Here is a 15,761-nt window from a genome sequence, read left to right as displayed (position 1 = left end):
AAAGGAAAGTGAGGGTGGGGTGGAGGGGAGAAGCTAAAAGGTGACCTGCAGAGCAACAGTGTCAAAAATCAGGGGTTGGGCATGGTACCTCTCCTCCTCACGCAGGTTTTCTAGCCCTCGAGAGCTTCCCAGGTGCACGACAGCAGCTATGGATCAATGCAGGATGCAATAAACCCCTCAGGTAGCTTTTCTCCCTGGTTACATCCCTGTTTACATGGGGCAGCCAACTTCAAACAAAACAAAACACACCCCAACTATATGGGGTTGCTTATACAGCAGGCCAGAGGGGGGGAAATTACCCCACATAGAGGCTATTTAAGCAGCCACCCTCAATGGTCGATGCCCCAAAGGAAGGGTTTTTCAGGGTAAAAGAGACCCAAAACTTTTAAATGCAACAAGAAAAAGTTAACCCCAAAGTCAAAACAAGGAACAACCATGAGTTTCAGGGTCCTCTGTCTGAAAGCAAGGGGAAAAAAGGGGACAGGATCGGGTACTACTTGCAGGTCACCTTGGGGAGGGTTAAAGAAACTGGACGGGTCAATTGCAGAGGGAGAGCGAGGAGCCCACATAGAAGAGCCAGAAGAAAGGAAAGATCTTCTCGGTGAAAGCGGCTGTGAAGGTGAAGATGGGAGCCATGTTATCAGCGTTGTAAAACGCCACCCACCCGCCTTCGTAGTCCAGGTACACCCCGATCTTCCTGGGCCTCTCGCACAGGGACAGGGGCGTCTCCGGGGAGGTGAAAGCCTGATACTGATCCCAATTCTTTCCCTTCCAGTTCAACCCCACCGCCCAGATCCCCTCCTCTGGAGCAAAGTCGATTTTCTCCTTCCTCCGCACCGACTCGCGGGCCGCCCCCAGGACCCAGCTCTCTCCATCTCCCACCTCCACCTCCCAGTAATGCCTCCCAGCTACAAAGCCCTCCGCCGCCAGCACGCAGAAGGAATAATCGAATCTCTTGGGGTTTGCCGGCAGCTCCTGGGGCGCGCTCCTGAGCCGCACGCTCCTCTTGTCCTCCGACAGCACCAGGTAAGGGTTGGCAGTGTCTGGGTCCAGAGAGAGATCACCTGGGAAGAGGGAAACATGGATGTTGAGCGTCTGGAAGCTGAGGACACTTCTTCCACCCTCATCAGAGCCACCCTCCAAGGGGATTCATCATTCCTGCCCAAAACCCAGACAAGGAGAACACCAGGCGAGTCACCTCCAGAAGCTTTAAGCACCTGAAGAGCCACAGGGGAACAAAGATCAGGCTCCACTTTCTAATTAAAGCAGAGAAACAGCCAGATCTCTGCTGCAAACCCACCAGCCTGCCCCATCCGGGACATCTCCTTGCTCTAGAATAGAAATTTCTGGGCAGAAGTAACTTTTTTTTTTCCCAGTCACTGCCAAGTGCCAGAGGGGAATGAGCATAAATATCCTCGTGTCTGGGGACCGTCAGGAACTAGGGCTGCACAGCCTGAAAACAACTATGAAAGGGGAACATCAGAGATCGCTAAAAGCAAGACGGGTCTATCCTGCACCCAGCCAAGGAGACTGAGCCCAGCGACATCCCTGAACTACCAGCAAACACAAGGGTTGCAAAGTCCACCTCTGAGCTAACCCAACACCCACCAGCGGGGCCGAAGGTCTCCTCGCTCCAAGTAGAGTGGATCAGCTTCCATAGAGTCCTCTTAACCCCACGGCTTCCTAACAAATTCGAGGGCTGTGCCTTTCATGGACCCTCCCAGCAGCTAGATCGCTTTTTCCCCTCTTCCCTTGGCAGCACCAGCAATAATTTTCTCCTCTCCTGACCTTTAAGGCTAGGTTGAAGGTCCTACCACTGAGATTCTCCTCAGGAAAGCTGAAACTCTCAAATTAAGCCTTGCAAAAACAAAGGTCAGACTCCCAAAACCAAACCGTGCTCACCTGTGTCATTCTCCAGCTCGAACCGGAGGTTCTCTGAGGGAAGAGAAGAAAGAAATTTAGATCCCTTTGCGCATGGGGAGGCCCCGGAGACTGCCTACACACACACAACCTTGCTCCCCGCCTTAGGGCAAGCCACCAAACACTGCTGCTTGGGAACGACCGCGTACGGCCACGTCAGACTTCCATGCAGAAATACAAGGGAAACGTGCTGCTTTTCCAGCAAGCATGGCTTTGCTGAGCAGATGCTCAAACAAGAAAGAGCTCTTCCCAACAAGCCCAAGGGAGAAATAAAAGATGATTGTGTCTGAGCTGTGCTCTCAAGTTTAATTAAACATTAGGTTTACGTTAGGAGGCACCAACTTTCAAAGAAAACCTTTTTCAGCGCTCACCCTTGAACTCCAGCAAGACTTCTTTCAGCACTGCACTCTTCTGGGAAAAGCTCTTGAGTTTCTTCTCCAGCTCTGTGAAGCCAGCCTCCGGCTTGCAAAACATCCAGCTCTCAAAGCTGGGGAGAAGAAAGAAGCATTAGGTTCCCTCTGGGAAAAAGAAAAAAGCTCCAAACAAGAGGCAGGGAAGAAACCTGCCCTGGTGCCGAAGAGGTTTGGTGTTGGATTATTCTCCCCCTCTCAGCACTTGTGAGGCCACACCTAAGGACTGGGTCCAGTTTGGGGCTGCCCAGTATGAGGCACACAGGAGACCACTGAGATAAGGGATCTTCACGCCTTGGCTCAGCTCCGAGCAGCCTGCTCCAGCTTTTGATACGGGTCCCGATGGCGTGGGTTTGGTCCCGCACCAACTGAGTCACTCTGCAGTTTCCTCGGGAAGGACGCTCAAACCCTCCCGCAACCCAGCCTGCCGCAAACCCCCTTCGCAAAGGTTTGGTTTTGCCTCAAAGCTGACACCCGGGCGTGAGCAAGAATCACAAAGCAGGGCTGGGGGGAAAGCTGGATGGGCTGCACGCCCTGCAACACCAGCTCTGCCTCCGCTGTGAGCAAGGGCTCAGGTTCACTCACCTGCTTCCAGCTGGGGTAACACCCTGGAGAGAGAGTAAAAAACAAGAAGCTGATCAGTAAGAGTCTCTCTTCTGCCTCAGCCTCCAAAACTCTCCCCAAAACTGGCCCCAGAGCTGCTCTGCTGAGGGGATCAGCTCTCAGCAGCTGTTTCCTAAGCAGAGTGCAGTTAGGACTTGCAGAATTAGTTTATAATTATGGTTGGGGTTTCCCCCCACCTTTTTCAGTGTGAGTGAGGAAAAAACATGCTTCTTTTTAAAGAAATTAAGAAAAATCATGATTGCCATCAAGCTGCCAAAACCATGAGGATTCAGGGCTCGCAGCAACAGAGTGACACAAACCAAAAACATTTGGGAGGTTTGTTTGCATATTTCTTAGTTATTGGTATCAAAGAGAGCCCAAGCAGCTTCACTACTACAAGGACAAATTTTACCTCCCAAAGCTGTGCTAAAAAACAGCCCAGCAGTCCAACAACCAGCCAAAACCCCTGACTCACAGATGGGCCAGCTCCAGCAAGGAGTTAATGGACCTGAGCTGCTCCCCAGTAGAGCACAGCAGCACCCTGCGGTCCCTGTAACTGGATTTTTGCCCTCAGGGATCCCAACCCAAGCTCTCCCGGGTTTTACACCCTGCTATACCATAACCTCTGGGCTAGGAGGACACGTCCCAGAAGTCTCACCTGCCCAGATTGGTTTCCTGGGCCGTTCTCTCCCCCTTGCTCGCTGAGCAGCTTATCAAGCTGCGCAATCTCCTCCGAGAGCCGGGAGACACTCTCATCTCTCCTCTTGACGATGTCTCTGTCCAGCTCCTCCAGACGGGACAGCAGGAGCTGCTCCTTCTCCTCCAAGAAGCCCCGGAGCTCCTTGCACTCAGCCACAATCTTCTGCCTCTCCACTTCCGTCTGCTTCTGCAAAACCCAGAGGGGAAACCCACGTGTGACCGACATTCCTGTGGCCAGGGAGGTTCAGGGAAACCCCCGCCCTGAGGCACTCACCAGCAAGTCTTCGCTCTGCCTCTCCCTCTCAGCCTTGGCTTCTTCACGCCCTTTCCTCAGGGAGCTCAAGTGCTCCTGTGGTACCTCCTGGAAGGAGAAGGAGGAGATCTGTTGGGAATTCTTCCTATTTGGCATCAGGATTAGGGAGGAAACAGATGGTGGGGGATTCCCTCTGGCGCTGCTCGCTGCTGGAACTGGCCAAATTTCATCAAACATGCATTTTGACACCATGAACCCAAACTGAAGTCAGGCCATCACCACAGTATGTCCTCCCCTGCCCTGTTATCCTCAACCCTTACTTTTGGGCATGCAAGAAAGCCAAAAACTTTCTCCTAAAACAGCCTGAGCAGTTTGGAGCCAGGTATAGGAGGATGAAGAAAGGGCAGCAAGGCCAAAAAATATAAATCAGAGTCATTTTTTAGCTAAGAGCGCAGCTGCAAACACAAATCACCAAGTCCCACCCACATGAAAACCCCTTCCGCCTCAGCGCCTCTCGGGATCAGCTTTCACATCCCAGCCCTGCCACGAGCCGGGGAAACCAGCCGAGGCACCCCAACATCTGTCTGAACCTCACCGAGATGGAGGGGCCAGCCACCTCCAGGCTGCTCGTTAAGTCTATTAACGGCTTATTACTGGAAACCATCATGCCTGTCCTTGTTTAAGTCATTTGACCTCCGAAGGAGAGCCTCCCAGCAACACTATACAAGAAGCAGCAGGGCTTTTGGGAGCAATGACAGATCTTTTATAAATAAAACGCAAAGATTTTGCTGTTGTTAACCGGCTGCGCAAACCAGTGCTTGCTACCATGTGCCTCACGATAACGCAGAATTTAAGCGCGAGATAAAAGCAAAGATCAGAAAAAACAGAGACACTGGTTGCACGCAGCCACCAAGGGGCAACAACCGGTTGTTAAAAATGCATAAAAGCAGATTAATGAGGGGGGAAAAAAAAAAAATCACAAGAGAGCAACAGCCTGAGCAGCATTCGATAGCGGACCTGCTTAGATATGCATTAGTCCTAAAAAAGGGGCAAGATCCCAAATTTGGGGATGGGAGGGGACACGACAATGACTCGAACTACTTTCCTTCTAAAAGCGACCACAGCCATTGAAGACTTGCAGGGATGGCGCAGCCGGGCACCCGCAGTGAATTCAGTACAAAATTCAGTCTAAAAGCGTTTGGTGCCACCTGCCTCCATACTGATAACTGCAAGAATTAATGCGTGGTGGTTAACGATCACGCAATCCCCTTCCCCGATCCACTGTGATCGCCCCGGCTGTGCCGGTGCCACCCTCCTCCTCCTCCTCCAGCCGCTGCTGCGCAGTAAACATCCGCTCCCCGTCCGGCATCTTGATTTTCCTCCACCCCGCAGGAGGAATGAGGCCTGGCTGCTCAGGGTCAGGCCACTGCACTCACGAGCCTCTTAATTATTAATTATCAATTACTTCCACCAGAGAGCTCCCCCGCATCACAACACAGGGGTCTCCCCTTTGACACTGCAGCGGTTTCAGCAGAGATTGAAAGCTGCCGGAGGCTGGGCTCCGTATTTGCTCTGCGTCACATTGCTCAACCGCTCTGTGCTCGTTTTTTTTTTTTTTGGTGAGGGGAAAACTAACTTCTGGGGGATTCCTACTCCCCTTTAGCCCCAAATCTTGGTGCTAAAAAACATAAGCCCCCACACCCCTAAGGGCCAGGGTCCCTACTCGCTCCAAAACATTTCTGCACAGGGACATGGCAGCTGAGGATTTTGGGGTGCACAGTGGTATTTTGCACTCCCAAACCTGCACAAAGGCGACCCCAGGGATTCTCATGGTAATTATTTTGCTCAGGACACAAAGCCAGCAGACGCCCCACCTCCCAGTATCTTCCCAGTTAAAGCCAGCTCCATTTTGCACAGGGGGCACTCCCCATCCTGCCCTACTGCATGGGGTCAGCTCCCACCCCATCAGGTCCCCGTTTGGGGGGGATCTGAGTCTCTGCTGCACCCCATATCCTGCCCTGCTGCATGGAGAAGCACCCACCTTGGAACGAGGTCCCCAGTGGGGCCCTATTCTGCACCCCACACCCTGGGGGGCCCCCCCCACTATCCTCACTGCATCCCAGGTACCTCTGAATGGAGAGGGGGAACACATGGTGTGTGTCCCTACTGCATCTTACAGGCTGGGGGACAAGCAGGCTCACCTTTACACCCTCCTGGGAAGCAGAGGGTCACGACTGCAGCCAAAGGGCACTGCCTCCCGTGGGGAGGAGCTTCCCGGCTGCACTCCAACCCTGTGGGGCGTCCTTATTGCACCCCCAAATCGGAGTGGGGAGGGGAGGTGTCGCTGGTACTCTCCCTTCTGCTCTCCCTTTATTGCATCCCCCATTATGGGGGGGGGGGGGCCGAGGCATCCTGCACCCGAGAAGGTCTCCCCGGAAGGGATGTCCTCGCTGCACCCCAACATCCCGGGGGGCCCCTACCGCACCTCTCAACACGGTACGTGCTCCCCAGCTCTCTGCCGTCCCCAGGGCGGCCCTACGGCCCCCGCCACGTAGTCCCGGTGCGCCGCCGCCCCCCGCCACTGACCTCTGCGGCGTGGGCCGCCTCCTCAGCGGGCAGCACGGTGTGGGTGCGGTGCTCCCGGGAAAGGTGGCAGACGACGCAGACAGCGCGGCGATCCTGCACGCAGTAAAGCCGCAACGGTTCGCCGTGGCGGGGGCAGCGCGGCGGCCCCGGCGGGCCGGGCGGAGCGGCGGCGGGCAGAGGCGGGGCGGGGGCGGGAGGCCCCGGCGGCGGTTCAGCGGGGCCCGGCGGCAGCCCCAGCTGGCGAACGATGTGGACGATGTTACCGAGAGAACGGTTAGGGCGGAAAAGCCGTTGCGGCACCGGCTCCCGGCACTGCGGGCAGCAGAGCCGCCGCGCCGAGTCCTCCCAGCATTGGGTCACGCAGGCGCGGCAGAAGTTATGACCGCACTCAGCCACCAGCACTGGGTCGTTGAAGTACTCCAGGCACACCGGGCACGTCAATTCGTCCTGCAGGCTGCGTGCCGCGCTGCAGGGAGCGGGCGGTACGGCGGGAGGAGCGGGCGGCGCCTCCATCCCGGCTCCCCGGCTGCGCTGAGCTCCGCGCTGAGCTCCGCACTCCACTCCGCGCCGCTCCGCCGCCCGTCTGCCGGCCGGGAGGGGCGGTGCCGCGCCTGCGCGGGGCCGAGGGGGCGGGGCCGCGCCTGCGCAGGAAGGCACAGGACGCTAGGACGCCTGCGTCTTTCCCTGCAAGGGGGCGGACTGGGCATGCGCGGCCAAGCGGGGGCGGGGCCTGCACGCCGGGGGCGGGGGGGCTATAGGGAGCGGGGGGGGGGGGGGAAGCCCGTAGGGTGCGGGGCGGGGGGGGGAGCCCGTAGGGTGCTGGGGGACCCCGAATGTCTGGGTCTCTGTAGGATGTTGCGGGGCTGGATGCATCCGTGCCTATGGGATGCTGAGGTGGGGGGGTCCTCATAGGTTGTTGGAGTGGGGGGAGAATGCATCTCGGTCCCTATAGGGTGCAGTCTGATTTTAATTTTTCTTAATTAAACAGTCGGGATTGTCCCCCTACCCTGCTGAAACATCCTCCCATTTTTCATGCTTTTCCCCTTGGTTCTCACCACCAGGCCGGAGCGAAGGGACATTTATGGGGGTGTCCCTAAATCAGGTTAATTCACCCCAATGCCAGCAAGGTGTTGCGATGCCAAAGGCACCAGGGTGCAGAGGGAGCATCCCCGGGGGTGGATGTGGGAGCTCGAAACCCACCCCAACACCCCCTGCTGCATGTAGTTAGTTTAAATTGCAGCTTCATGATCATAATTAATCCTTAATGGCACTATCAGCCAGTGGGTGGTTTGCCTGGCTTTGCTTTTTATCATTTTAAAACCATTGTTTTGCTAACTAAAGGAGACGCCAGGTGGATTTGGGTCTGCCGTGGGTCACAGCAGACCATCAAGGCAGCCCATTTTGCCTCAAAATTAGTGCTTTTTGTGGAAAGGGGCACATTTTTGCCCTGGGCTTGCTCACCTGTCACCCAGCAGCTGGGTCTTCCAGTTTAAAGTAATAAATATTGCCAAAAAAGAAGTTAGAGGAGCTTCCTCTGGACCTGTTTTTCCTTAAAAAAAGTGGGAAGTCACTGTACTGGGGGTTTCTGGCACGAAGGTGGAAAAGAAGACTTTTTTGGGGGTAGTTTTCACCATATCGGCCTCTCTGCTGTGTCAGCCTCTCCGCCATGTCACTGTGAGTGTCACAGATCAGCTCAAGGAACCTGAATTCAGGGAAAAATAACTCAAAACCTCCCTGCACCGATGCAATAGTCCTTCCCAAGATTTATAATCCCTACCAGGAGCATCCCTCTTGGTCTGGGAGAAGTGTGAGGCAGGTGGAGGATACACCACCATGATTTCTCTGCTTTTCTTTAAATTTTCCTCACTGTCTCTGGTGAAATTTGCTTTGGGGAGACAATATTTGCAGGAGACACTACTATTGGGTTGGGGAGGGCAGAAATTGGGGTGAAAAAACATTAATTCAGGGCCTGTGTGCCCGGAGCACCTCAGAGGGGAGGCGCCCACTTCCAAAATGGTGGCCTGTGCCCATTTCCAAAATGGCGGCCCTTGCCCGTTTCCAAAATGGCACCCTCGCCCTCAGGCAGGGCTAGAGGGAAGATGGCTGCGGCCTCCACCTCAGCGTGGGGCAGTCAGGGCAAGCAGGGCGAGATGGCCGCAGCCTTCCCCTTGCCACCAGGAGGGCCGTGCTCAAGATGGCCCCTGGGGGATGAAGCCATGGGGTCCATCTTGGGTGAGGGCAGCCAGCCGGTGTTGCCATGGCGACGGGCCCTGTCGGGGGGCCAAAGCCCCCCAAAAGGGCCGCTGTGGCCCGGGGAGGGGGGGAACGGGGCCATTTTTGAGGCTGCTGTGAGCCCCAAGCCCCTCATGGGGCTCTTAAACACGTTTGGGCCATACTCCTTGCTGGCCTGACATCCCCGACATGCAGGCAACCCCCCTCCCAGACAGTAAACCCCCCTTTTGCCCCCCAAAACAGACCCCCTTCCCTGTTGGAAAGAGTCGGGGTGGCCGCCACAATGGGAGGATTTCTGCAGACCGGCAGCCCAGTCCCCTCCGTCCACACTTGCTATAACATCCCCCAGCACCCTCCTACGGCTCCAAATTCAGGAGTTTTGGCTCCAAAGTGGTCCCTAATGGGTTTATCACCAATAAATTTATGGGGTCACACTTCTGGCCGGCAGCGATGGCCGCCGCAGCCCTCCGTGAGGAAAATGTCTCCTGGGGGCACATCCCCAGCCCCACAGAGGGGCAGGCAAACCCCCAAACCATCCTTTTTTTCCACATTTTGAGGAAAAAAACACCTCACCAGGGCACCAGTGAGCATTTTTCACTTTGCAAGGCTTTTTTTTTTTAATTTCCGCCCAGAGACACCATCGCTATTGCCGCCAGAGGGCCCTGGCAATTGTGCAGAGCTCTTTTCTCCCCTCTCTTTCCCCCCCCCCCCTTTTTTTTTATTCCTTCCTTCCTTCCTTCCTTCTCCTTTTTTATTTTTAACTCTTATTGCTCGGGATATCCGTGGGACCGGGCTTCCCCGGTCACGCCGCAGCCACCGCACCGTGCTGACCCGCTCCCCGTGGCCCTCGCACCCCCGGACACACACACACAAGCCCCTGCCCCATTTTTTTGGTGGAAAAAGGGCTTTCTGGGGGGATAAAGTGTGGGGAGGGCATCTCCGGGCTTTGCCGACAGCACCTCCCGAGCCAGAGACTGCAGGTAACGGGGAGGTTTGGTCTTTGGATGCGGAGAGGGAGCGGAAAATGGCTCTTTTTTTTTATTATTCATCCCCTTCCTTTCCCCCTCCATCCTTCCCTTCCTCTCTCCTCCCATCCCCTCCGGCTGCCCTCCCCAAGGTGCCCACACACACACCAAGCTTAAACTCAGTGCCCGGATGGTCTCCATCCCTGGGGAGGGGGGAAATAATTAAAAAAACCCCAAAAAACCCCACCAAAACCCCAACCCCGTTGTCTTTCTGCAGGCGTTTCATTCAAGCGGGTGGGTTTCATTTCTGGACGGGCTGCCGGGGGGTCAGGAGCGGAGGTGTCTGCGAGGGCTTGCGGTATTGACCCCTTTATTTTTATTTTTTTAGCAGGATGGCAAACTACCGGGGAATAAATGAAGCGGGCTGACATGCTGGTGGAGGCTTAAAAAAAAAAACAAACACCCAGCAAAAAAAAAAAGGGAAAAAATTGCAGGAGGGATCTGCGGTCCATGCTCGAAATCGCCCTTTTATTCCTGGCATCAGTAAGTCGGTGACAACCTTCTGCAAATCCGCCTTTTCCCAACCTACCTCCTCTGTCCGCTGTAGCTCTGCTGCTGGGGAAAAAAAAAAATAAACCAACCCACGCACTGGGATCCTAATATGCCTGCTGCTCACAGAGGAGGATGAGGAAGGGGTTGGGGGAGTGCTGGTATTTTGTTTTTAATGATTTTTGCAAAGGAGAGCACCAAACCCGCTTCTTACAGCTGAGAAAACTCATGTTTTCCCCTGAGCACAGGCTCTGAGCGCTGGAGATTTGCATAGAGAAATAACTGGGTGATTTATCGTCTTTGAGGAGGAGTGATTGCTACGGGGTGTTTTTGGGGGGTGGTGGTCCTGGAAAATTTGGAACAGGAGTCTCTGGGAAGGTGAAGGATCCTGTGGACAAGTACCCAGGGTTTGGTGCAGTAGGAATTAGCTGTGAGATAAAATCTGAGTGGAAATTAATTTTAGGATAAAGATCTCTCAGCAGAGTGTTGTCTGCAGGTTACAGAAACGTGTTCTTCATGGGCTGGGTTTTATCTCTTTTTTCATTTTTTAAAGGAATCGTGCTGTCTGTGTTTCTGTTTTCCCTTTCTGCTTCCTCCTCCGCATTAACTTTTGGAAAACAAAAAAAAAATTGTTCAGCCAGATTTGATAGAGGCAGAGGGTATAAAGTTCCTGCAGGATTTGGGAAAATACATGGCGGGGTAAAGGAAGGAGGTTTTTATTAGCTGCCTGTCCCCACACTTTACCCCTGTTTTGTGATTCAGCATAGCTTTTCTATTAGTTTATTAGAGAATAATAACCTATTAAATGATTAGAGAATCCGCAGGTTAATAAAATAGGGGGTTTTGCATGAAGAATCCAACCGATGGATGCAAATCCATAGGACAGTGGCTGAGCTCTGCTTATGGGGGTTACCTCCTCCTCGCAGGGGGTCTGGTGTCACCAGCCATGGAGCCGTATGTGTTGCTGGACCCGCGACAGAGAGCACTGTATCGCGACGTGATGCAGGAGAGCTACGAGACGCTGATGGCGCTGGGTGAGGAGCCTACCCCTCCCGCAGCGGAAAATTTGGGATGGGCAGAAGATCCGGCTTGCTGGATCCTCATGTCTTCATGCGAGGGGTGCTGGGGTTGGGGGGCTGCTGGGGAAGGTAGAACCCTCCTGATCCGTGTTGCTCAACCCTCCTCTTTTCCAGAATTCCCCGTTTCCAAGCCCGATCTGCTGTCCCGCCTGGACCACAGGGATGAACCTACAGCCCTGGATCTCCACATGCCCAGGGAAACCCCGGCTGCAGGTGAGCCTCCGACCACGGCAGGTAAAAAGCCTGGGGTCAGCTCCTGCAGGTGTGGAGGGTTTTCCCCACCTGCAGACCTCTCCCCGAAACCGCTCCCCCAACGTAACGGCTGCAGCTGTACCCCAGGCCATGGGGTTCGGCCATGGCATGGAAGAAAGATGCTGGGGAGGTGAGGCTGTAATGCCAGAGGGATGTCCTGGCCAAAATGGAAATGCCGGACCCCCCTTCCTAGACAGCTGCATTTCTGGAGTGGTCCACAGAGGTGCAGTGGAGGTGGTGGATGAATTATCATGTCCATGTTACTGGCAGAGAGAATTGATGGGGATCGTAGACGCCTCTGCTGTAGGTGCTTACCCGGAAGAGCATGTGAAATAAAAAAGGAGGAGGAATTCCTCCTTGCCCTCCTTTTCCTACCACTTTTCCATCTTCCCAGCCCTGAGAGAGATGATGTTTCCTGCCTGGGTTGTGTCTGTCTCTCTCTCTGCCCCACAGAGGATGGAGCAGGAGCAGAACAGGACCCCCCCCGAGAAGAAGCCGCTGAGAAAGAGCCCGAAGTGGTGAAAGCTGCGGGTGAGGAGCATCCCCCAAGCCCCACCGAGGCCGGGGCGAAGGCAGGCGGGAGCGGGGGGCCAGGGGAGATGGCCACGCGCCCGGGCGAGAGCCAGCCCAGCAACACATGCGGCCAGTGCGGGAAGAGCTTCAGCCACAAGTCAGCCCTGGTGAAGCACCAGAAGATCCACACCGGCGACCGCCCGCACGAGTGCCCCGACTGCGGCAAGTGCTTCATCCAACGCTCTGACCTCACCATCCATCAGCGGGTCCATACAGGCGAGCGGCCCTACGCCTGCCCCGACTGCGGGCGCCGCTTCAGCGTCAGCTCCTCCTTGCTCACCCACCAGCGTACCCACGCGCCCAGCGGGGAGAAACCCAACCGTTGCCCCCAGTGCGGCCGCAGCTTTGCCGACCCGGGGGCCCTCGACCGGCACCAGAAGAGCCACCTGGGTGGGAAACCCTACGAGTGCGGGGTGTGCGGGAAAGCCTTCGCCTGGAGCTCCCACCTCGAGCGGCATCGGCGCATCCACACCGGCGAGAAGCCCTTCCAGTGCGCCGAATGCGGGCGAGCCTTCGCCTGGAGCTCCCACCTTGACCGCCACATGCGCACCCACGCTGCTGCTGCCGCCTCCGAGGATGAGGAGGACGGGGAGGCGGAGGAAGAGCCCCCGCCACCCCCACAGAAATGCGCTGACTGCGGCAAGCGCCTCAACCACCAGACGGACCCGCAACGCTTCAAGCACAAGGGTACCCAGACGCTGCCGGCCAGTGCTGAGCCCGCCGGCAGCCCCCTGCGGCCCTACCGCTGCGAGCAGTGTGGCAAATGCTTTGGCCAGAGCTCCAATCTCCTCAAACACCAACGCGTCCACACCGGTGAGCGGCCATACCCCTGCCCGGATTGCAAACGCTGCTTCCGTTGGGGCTCAGCCCTGGCCAAGCACCGGCGCACCCACGCCCGGCAGCAGCAAGCTGGCGCCGCCGCCAAAGCCGTGCCGGCAGCCGCTGAGGAAGCTGGTGCCGGAGCAGGCGGCAAACCCTACCCGTGCGGGGCGTGCGGGAAGAGTTTCGGCTGGGTCTCGCACTTGGAACGCCATCGCCGCATCCACACCGGGGAGAAGCCTTTCCGCTGCGGGGAGTGCGGGCGGGCGTTCGCCGTCAGCTCCCACCTGGAACGGCACCGCCGGGTACACACCGGCGAGCGGCCCTACCGCTGCGGGGAGTGCGGGAAGAGCTTTGCTGTCAGCTCCACCTTGCTGGCCCATCGCCGCACCCACGCCACCCAGCCGGGCCGGCCCCACGCGTGCCCCGAGTGTGGCAAGGGTTTTAGCACGCCAGCCAGCTTGGAGCGGCACCGACGGCTTCACCGGGGTGAGAAACCCTACCAGTGCAGCGTCTGCGGCAAAGGCTTTGCCTGGAGCTCCCACTACGACCGGCACCGGCTCACTCACACCGGCGAGAAACCCTTCTCCTGCGCCCACTGCGGCAAATGCTTCGGCCGCAGCTCCCACCGCAACCGGCACCAACGTGCCCACACGCAGGGAGACCCAGAGAAGCGTCACGTCTGTCCCGAATGCGGCAAAGCCTTCGGCCTCGGCACGGCCCTGGCAGCTCACCAGCGACTGCACGCTGCTGCTGCTGGCACCGGGGGCCGCAGCCCCCTCTCCTTGCTGCCGCCTGCGTGGTGGGAGGGCGAGAGGCGAGGAGGGACGCCCACCCCCTCCGAGCTCTGGCCCGAAGAGCCCAGCTCCATTTTCCAGCAGCACCCTGTGCCTTCTTCCTCCTCCACCTCCTCAGCCCCCAGGGGCTGGGCTGCCAAGGCTCTCCTGCCCCCCGCCATGGCGTGGAGGCCTGGGGAGGGGGACGTCCTGCAAAGCGATGCCTCTGCCCCCCAGGAGCCCTGGGCTACTCTGCCTCCCCCCAGCTCTTGAAATGGGGCCGTGGGGACAGGGGGGGTGGGCTCAGAGCCACCCTCCGCCTTTGGGGACGCCCCACTGCCGAGGTGGGAGTCTGGTCTGTCCCCCCCCTCCCCAGCACAGGGCAGGAAAAGGCTGTTGCAGCAGCTGGGGGGATCCAGGACACCCTGGAGTGGGGGGTGAGGTTGGGGAAGGGGGGTGAAGTGGGGAGGGGGCACGGGGAGGACGAGCGGTGCGTGCCAGGGCGTAGCGACCAGCATAGGGGCTGTGGGGGGAAACAGGGAGAGGAGGGATGGAGGAGGCTGGGGGTGGATTTGGGGAGGGCTGGGTGATAATTCAGCACGGTGGAGAGACACCGCTTCTCCCTATATCCCTCCTCATCCTCTGCCCCATTGTTGTGGGGGGCAAGAGCTTGGGCATATGGGAAGGGGACCCTTTGGCAAAATCACAGCGTTCATGTGGGGAAACGGGGGATTTTTTGGGTGGCAAATGGCTCAGGGAAGAGCCACGGGGACCTGCCTCGCTCACCGGCTTTGCTGCTTCCTCGCTGGGACCCCCCGAATGCTGCTTGGGTTGTGCCAAGGGCAGTCTGGGATGCACCGAGCTGGGAATTTGGCAAGGGTGGAGAGGTGTTTCCTCAGCTTGGGTTAGCAGGTAATAAAGTAGAAGGTAGTTCAGCAAAAAAAAAAAACAAACCCCTCTGCACGTCTCAGCCTGATTTTGTTTTTGGAGAGGGTGAAGGTGCTCACGGTGTTTCCTACCAGGAGCAGGGAAAAGCGACGGAGCCCGGCGCACAAGAAGAGCCAGACACAGGCGGCTGTACGGGGTACGGGGCTCCCTTTTTATTCCTCGCCCCATGCCGGCGCTTCCCGCCACCGAGCCCACTGCACCCTCGGCATCTCACCCTCTCCACCGCTGCAACGCGGCGTCCTCTTCGCCAGCCTGCCGGCAGCAAGGAGCAGGCACAAGCCACACCGTGTTTTGGCACAAGAAACCAGCCCCGGGTTACCCCCATCCTTCCCCGGCGGCACAGAGCGCTGTTTCCCTCGGGAAGAGGCTCCCTCTCCCCCGAGACGTCCCTTTCCGGGGTCCCCTTCGCGGCAGGGTGCAGGCACCCTTCACCCATCGCTGCTCAGAGACATCGGGAAGGATAAATCCCACCCTGACGCCTCGCTGGGGCGACACCGTCACCCTCCCGGGTGCCACCCACCACCCCTTAAGTGTCACTTGGTGTCCTTCGATTTGTCCCCAAGCCAAGTTTTCCCTTGGGCACAGGGTCCTCCCTCCCCGTCCATCGCACCGATGCGGGGGGTCTCGGTCCTTCAGGGCTCCTCACTGCCGCAAGTTCCGGGTGGCTTCACCAGCCCCATGGCGCCGTGGGGCTTCTCCCCCATCAGCTGGGTCCTGGAGAGGGGCAGCGGTTGGGGGGCGAGGGGGAAAGCGGCCTTGGGAAGGTGGCTACGGCGGTGTTTGGTGAGGTGGGAGCTCTGGCTGAAAGCTTCGCCGCACTCGGGGCATTCGTAGGGCTTCTCACCGGTGTGGACGCGGCGGTGCCGCTCCAGGTGGGACGCCCAAGCGAAGCCCTTGCCGCACTCGCCGCAGGTGTAGCTCTTCTGGGCGGCGTGGCCCCGCTGATGGGCGAGGAAGTGGGGAGCTTCGCCGAAACGTTTGCCGCAGTCACCGCACTTGTAGGGCCGGTCGGGAGAGTGAGTTTTGCGGTGCTGGAGGAGGTGGGCTTTTTGGGCAAAGCGCTCGCCGCAGCTGCCGCAGGGAAAGGGGCGTTCGCC

General features: G+C 57.6%; 1 protein-coding gene across 1 annotated transcript; it reads right to left on the bottom strand.

Moving 5' to 3' along the window:
- Positions 1 to 537: 537 nt before the first annotated feature.
- Positions 538 to 6,984, bottom strand: LOC309414866 (E3 ubiquitin-protein ligase TRIM7-like; the record flags this gene model as incomplete). Its single annotated transcript, XM_082012242.1, has 7 exons — positions 538 to 1,064; positions 1,903 to 1,935; positions 2,292 to 2,407; positions 2,916 to 2,938; positions 3,592 to 3,819; positions 3,907 to 3,993; positions 6,472 to 6,984. The coding sequence occupies 7 exons, from the start codon at positions 6,982 to 6,984 to the stop codon at positions 538 to 540; spliced, it is 1,527 nt and encodes a 508-aa protein (XP_081868368.1).
- Positions 6,985 to 15,761: the final 8,777 nt, after the last annotated feature.

This window comes from Phaethon aethereus, assembly GCF_964289735.1.
Source record: "Phaethon aethereus genome assembly, chromosome: 33".
Lineage (NCBI taxonomy): Eukaryota > Metazoa > Chordata > Aves > Phaethontiformes > Phaethontidae > Phaethon > Phaethon aethereus.
This window is presented reverse-complemented; position numbering and strand designations above follow the sequence as displayed.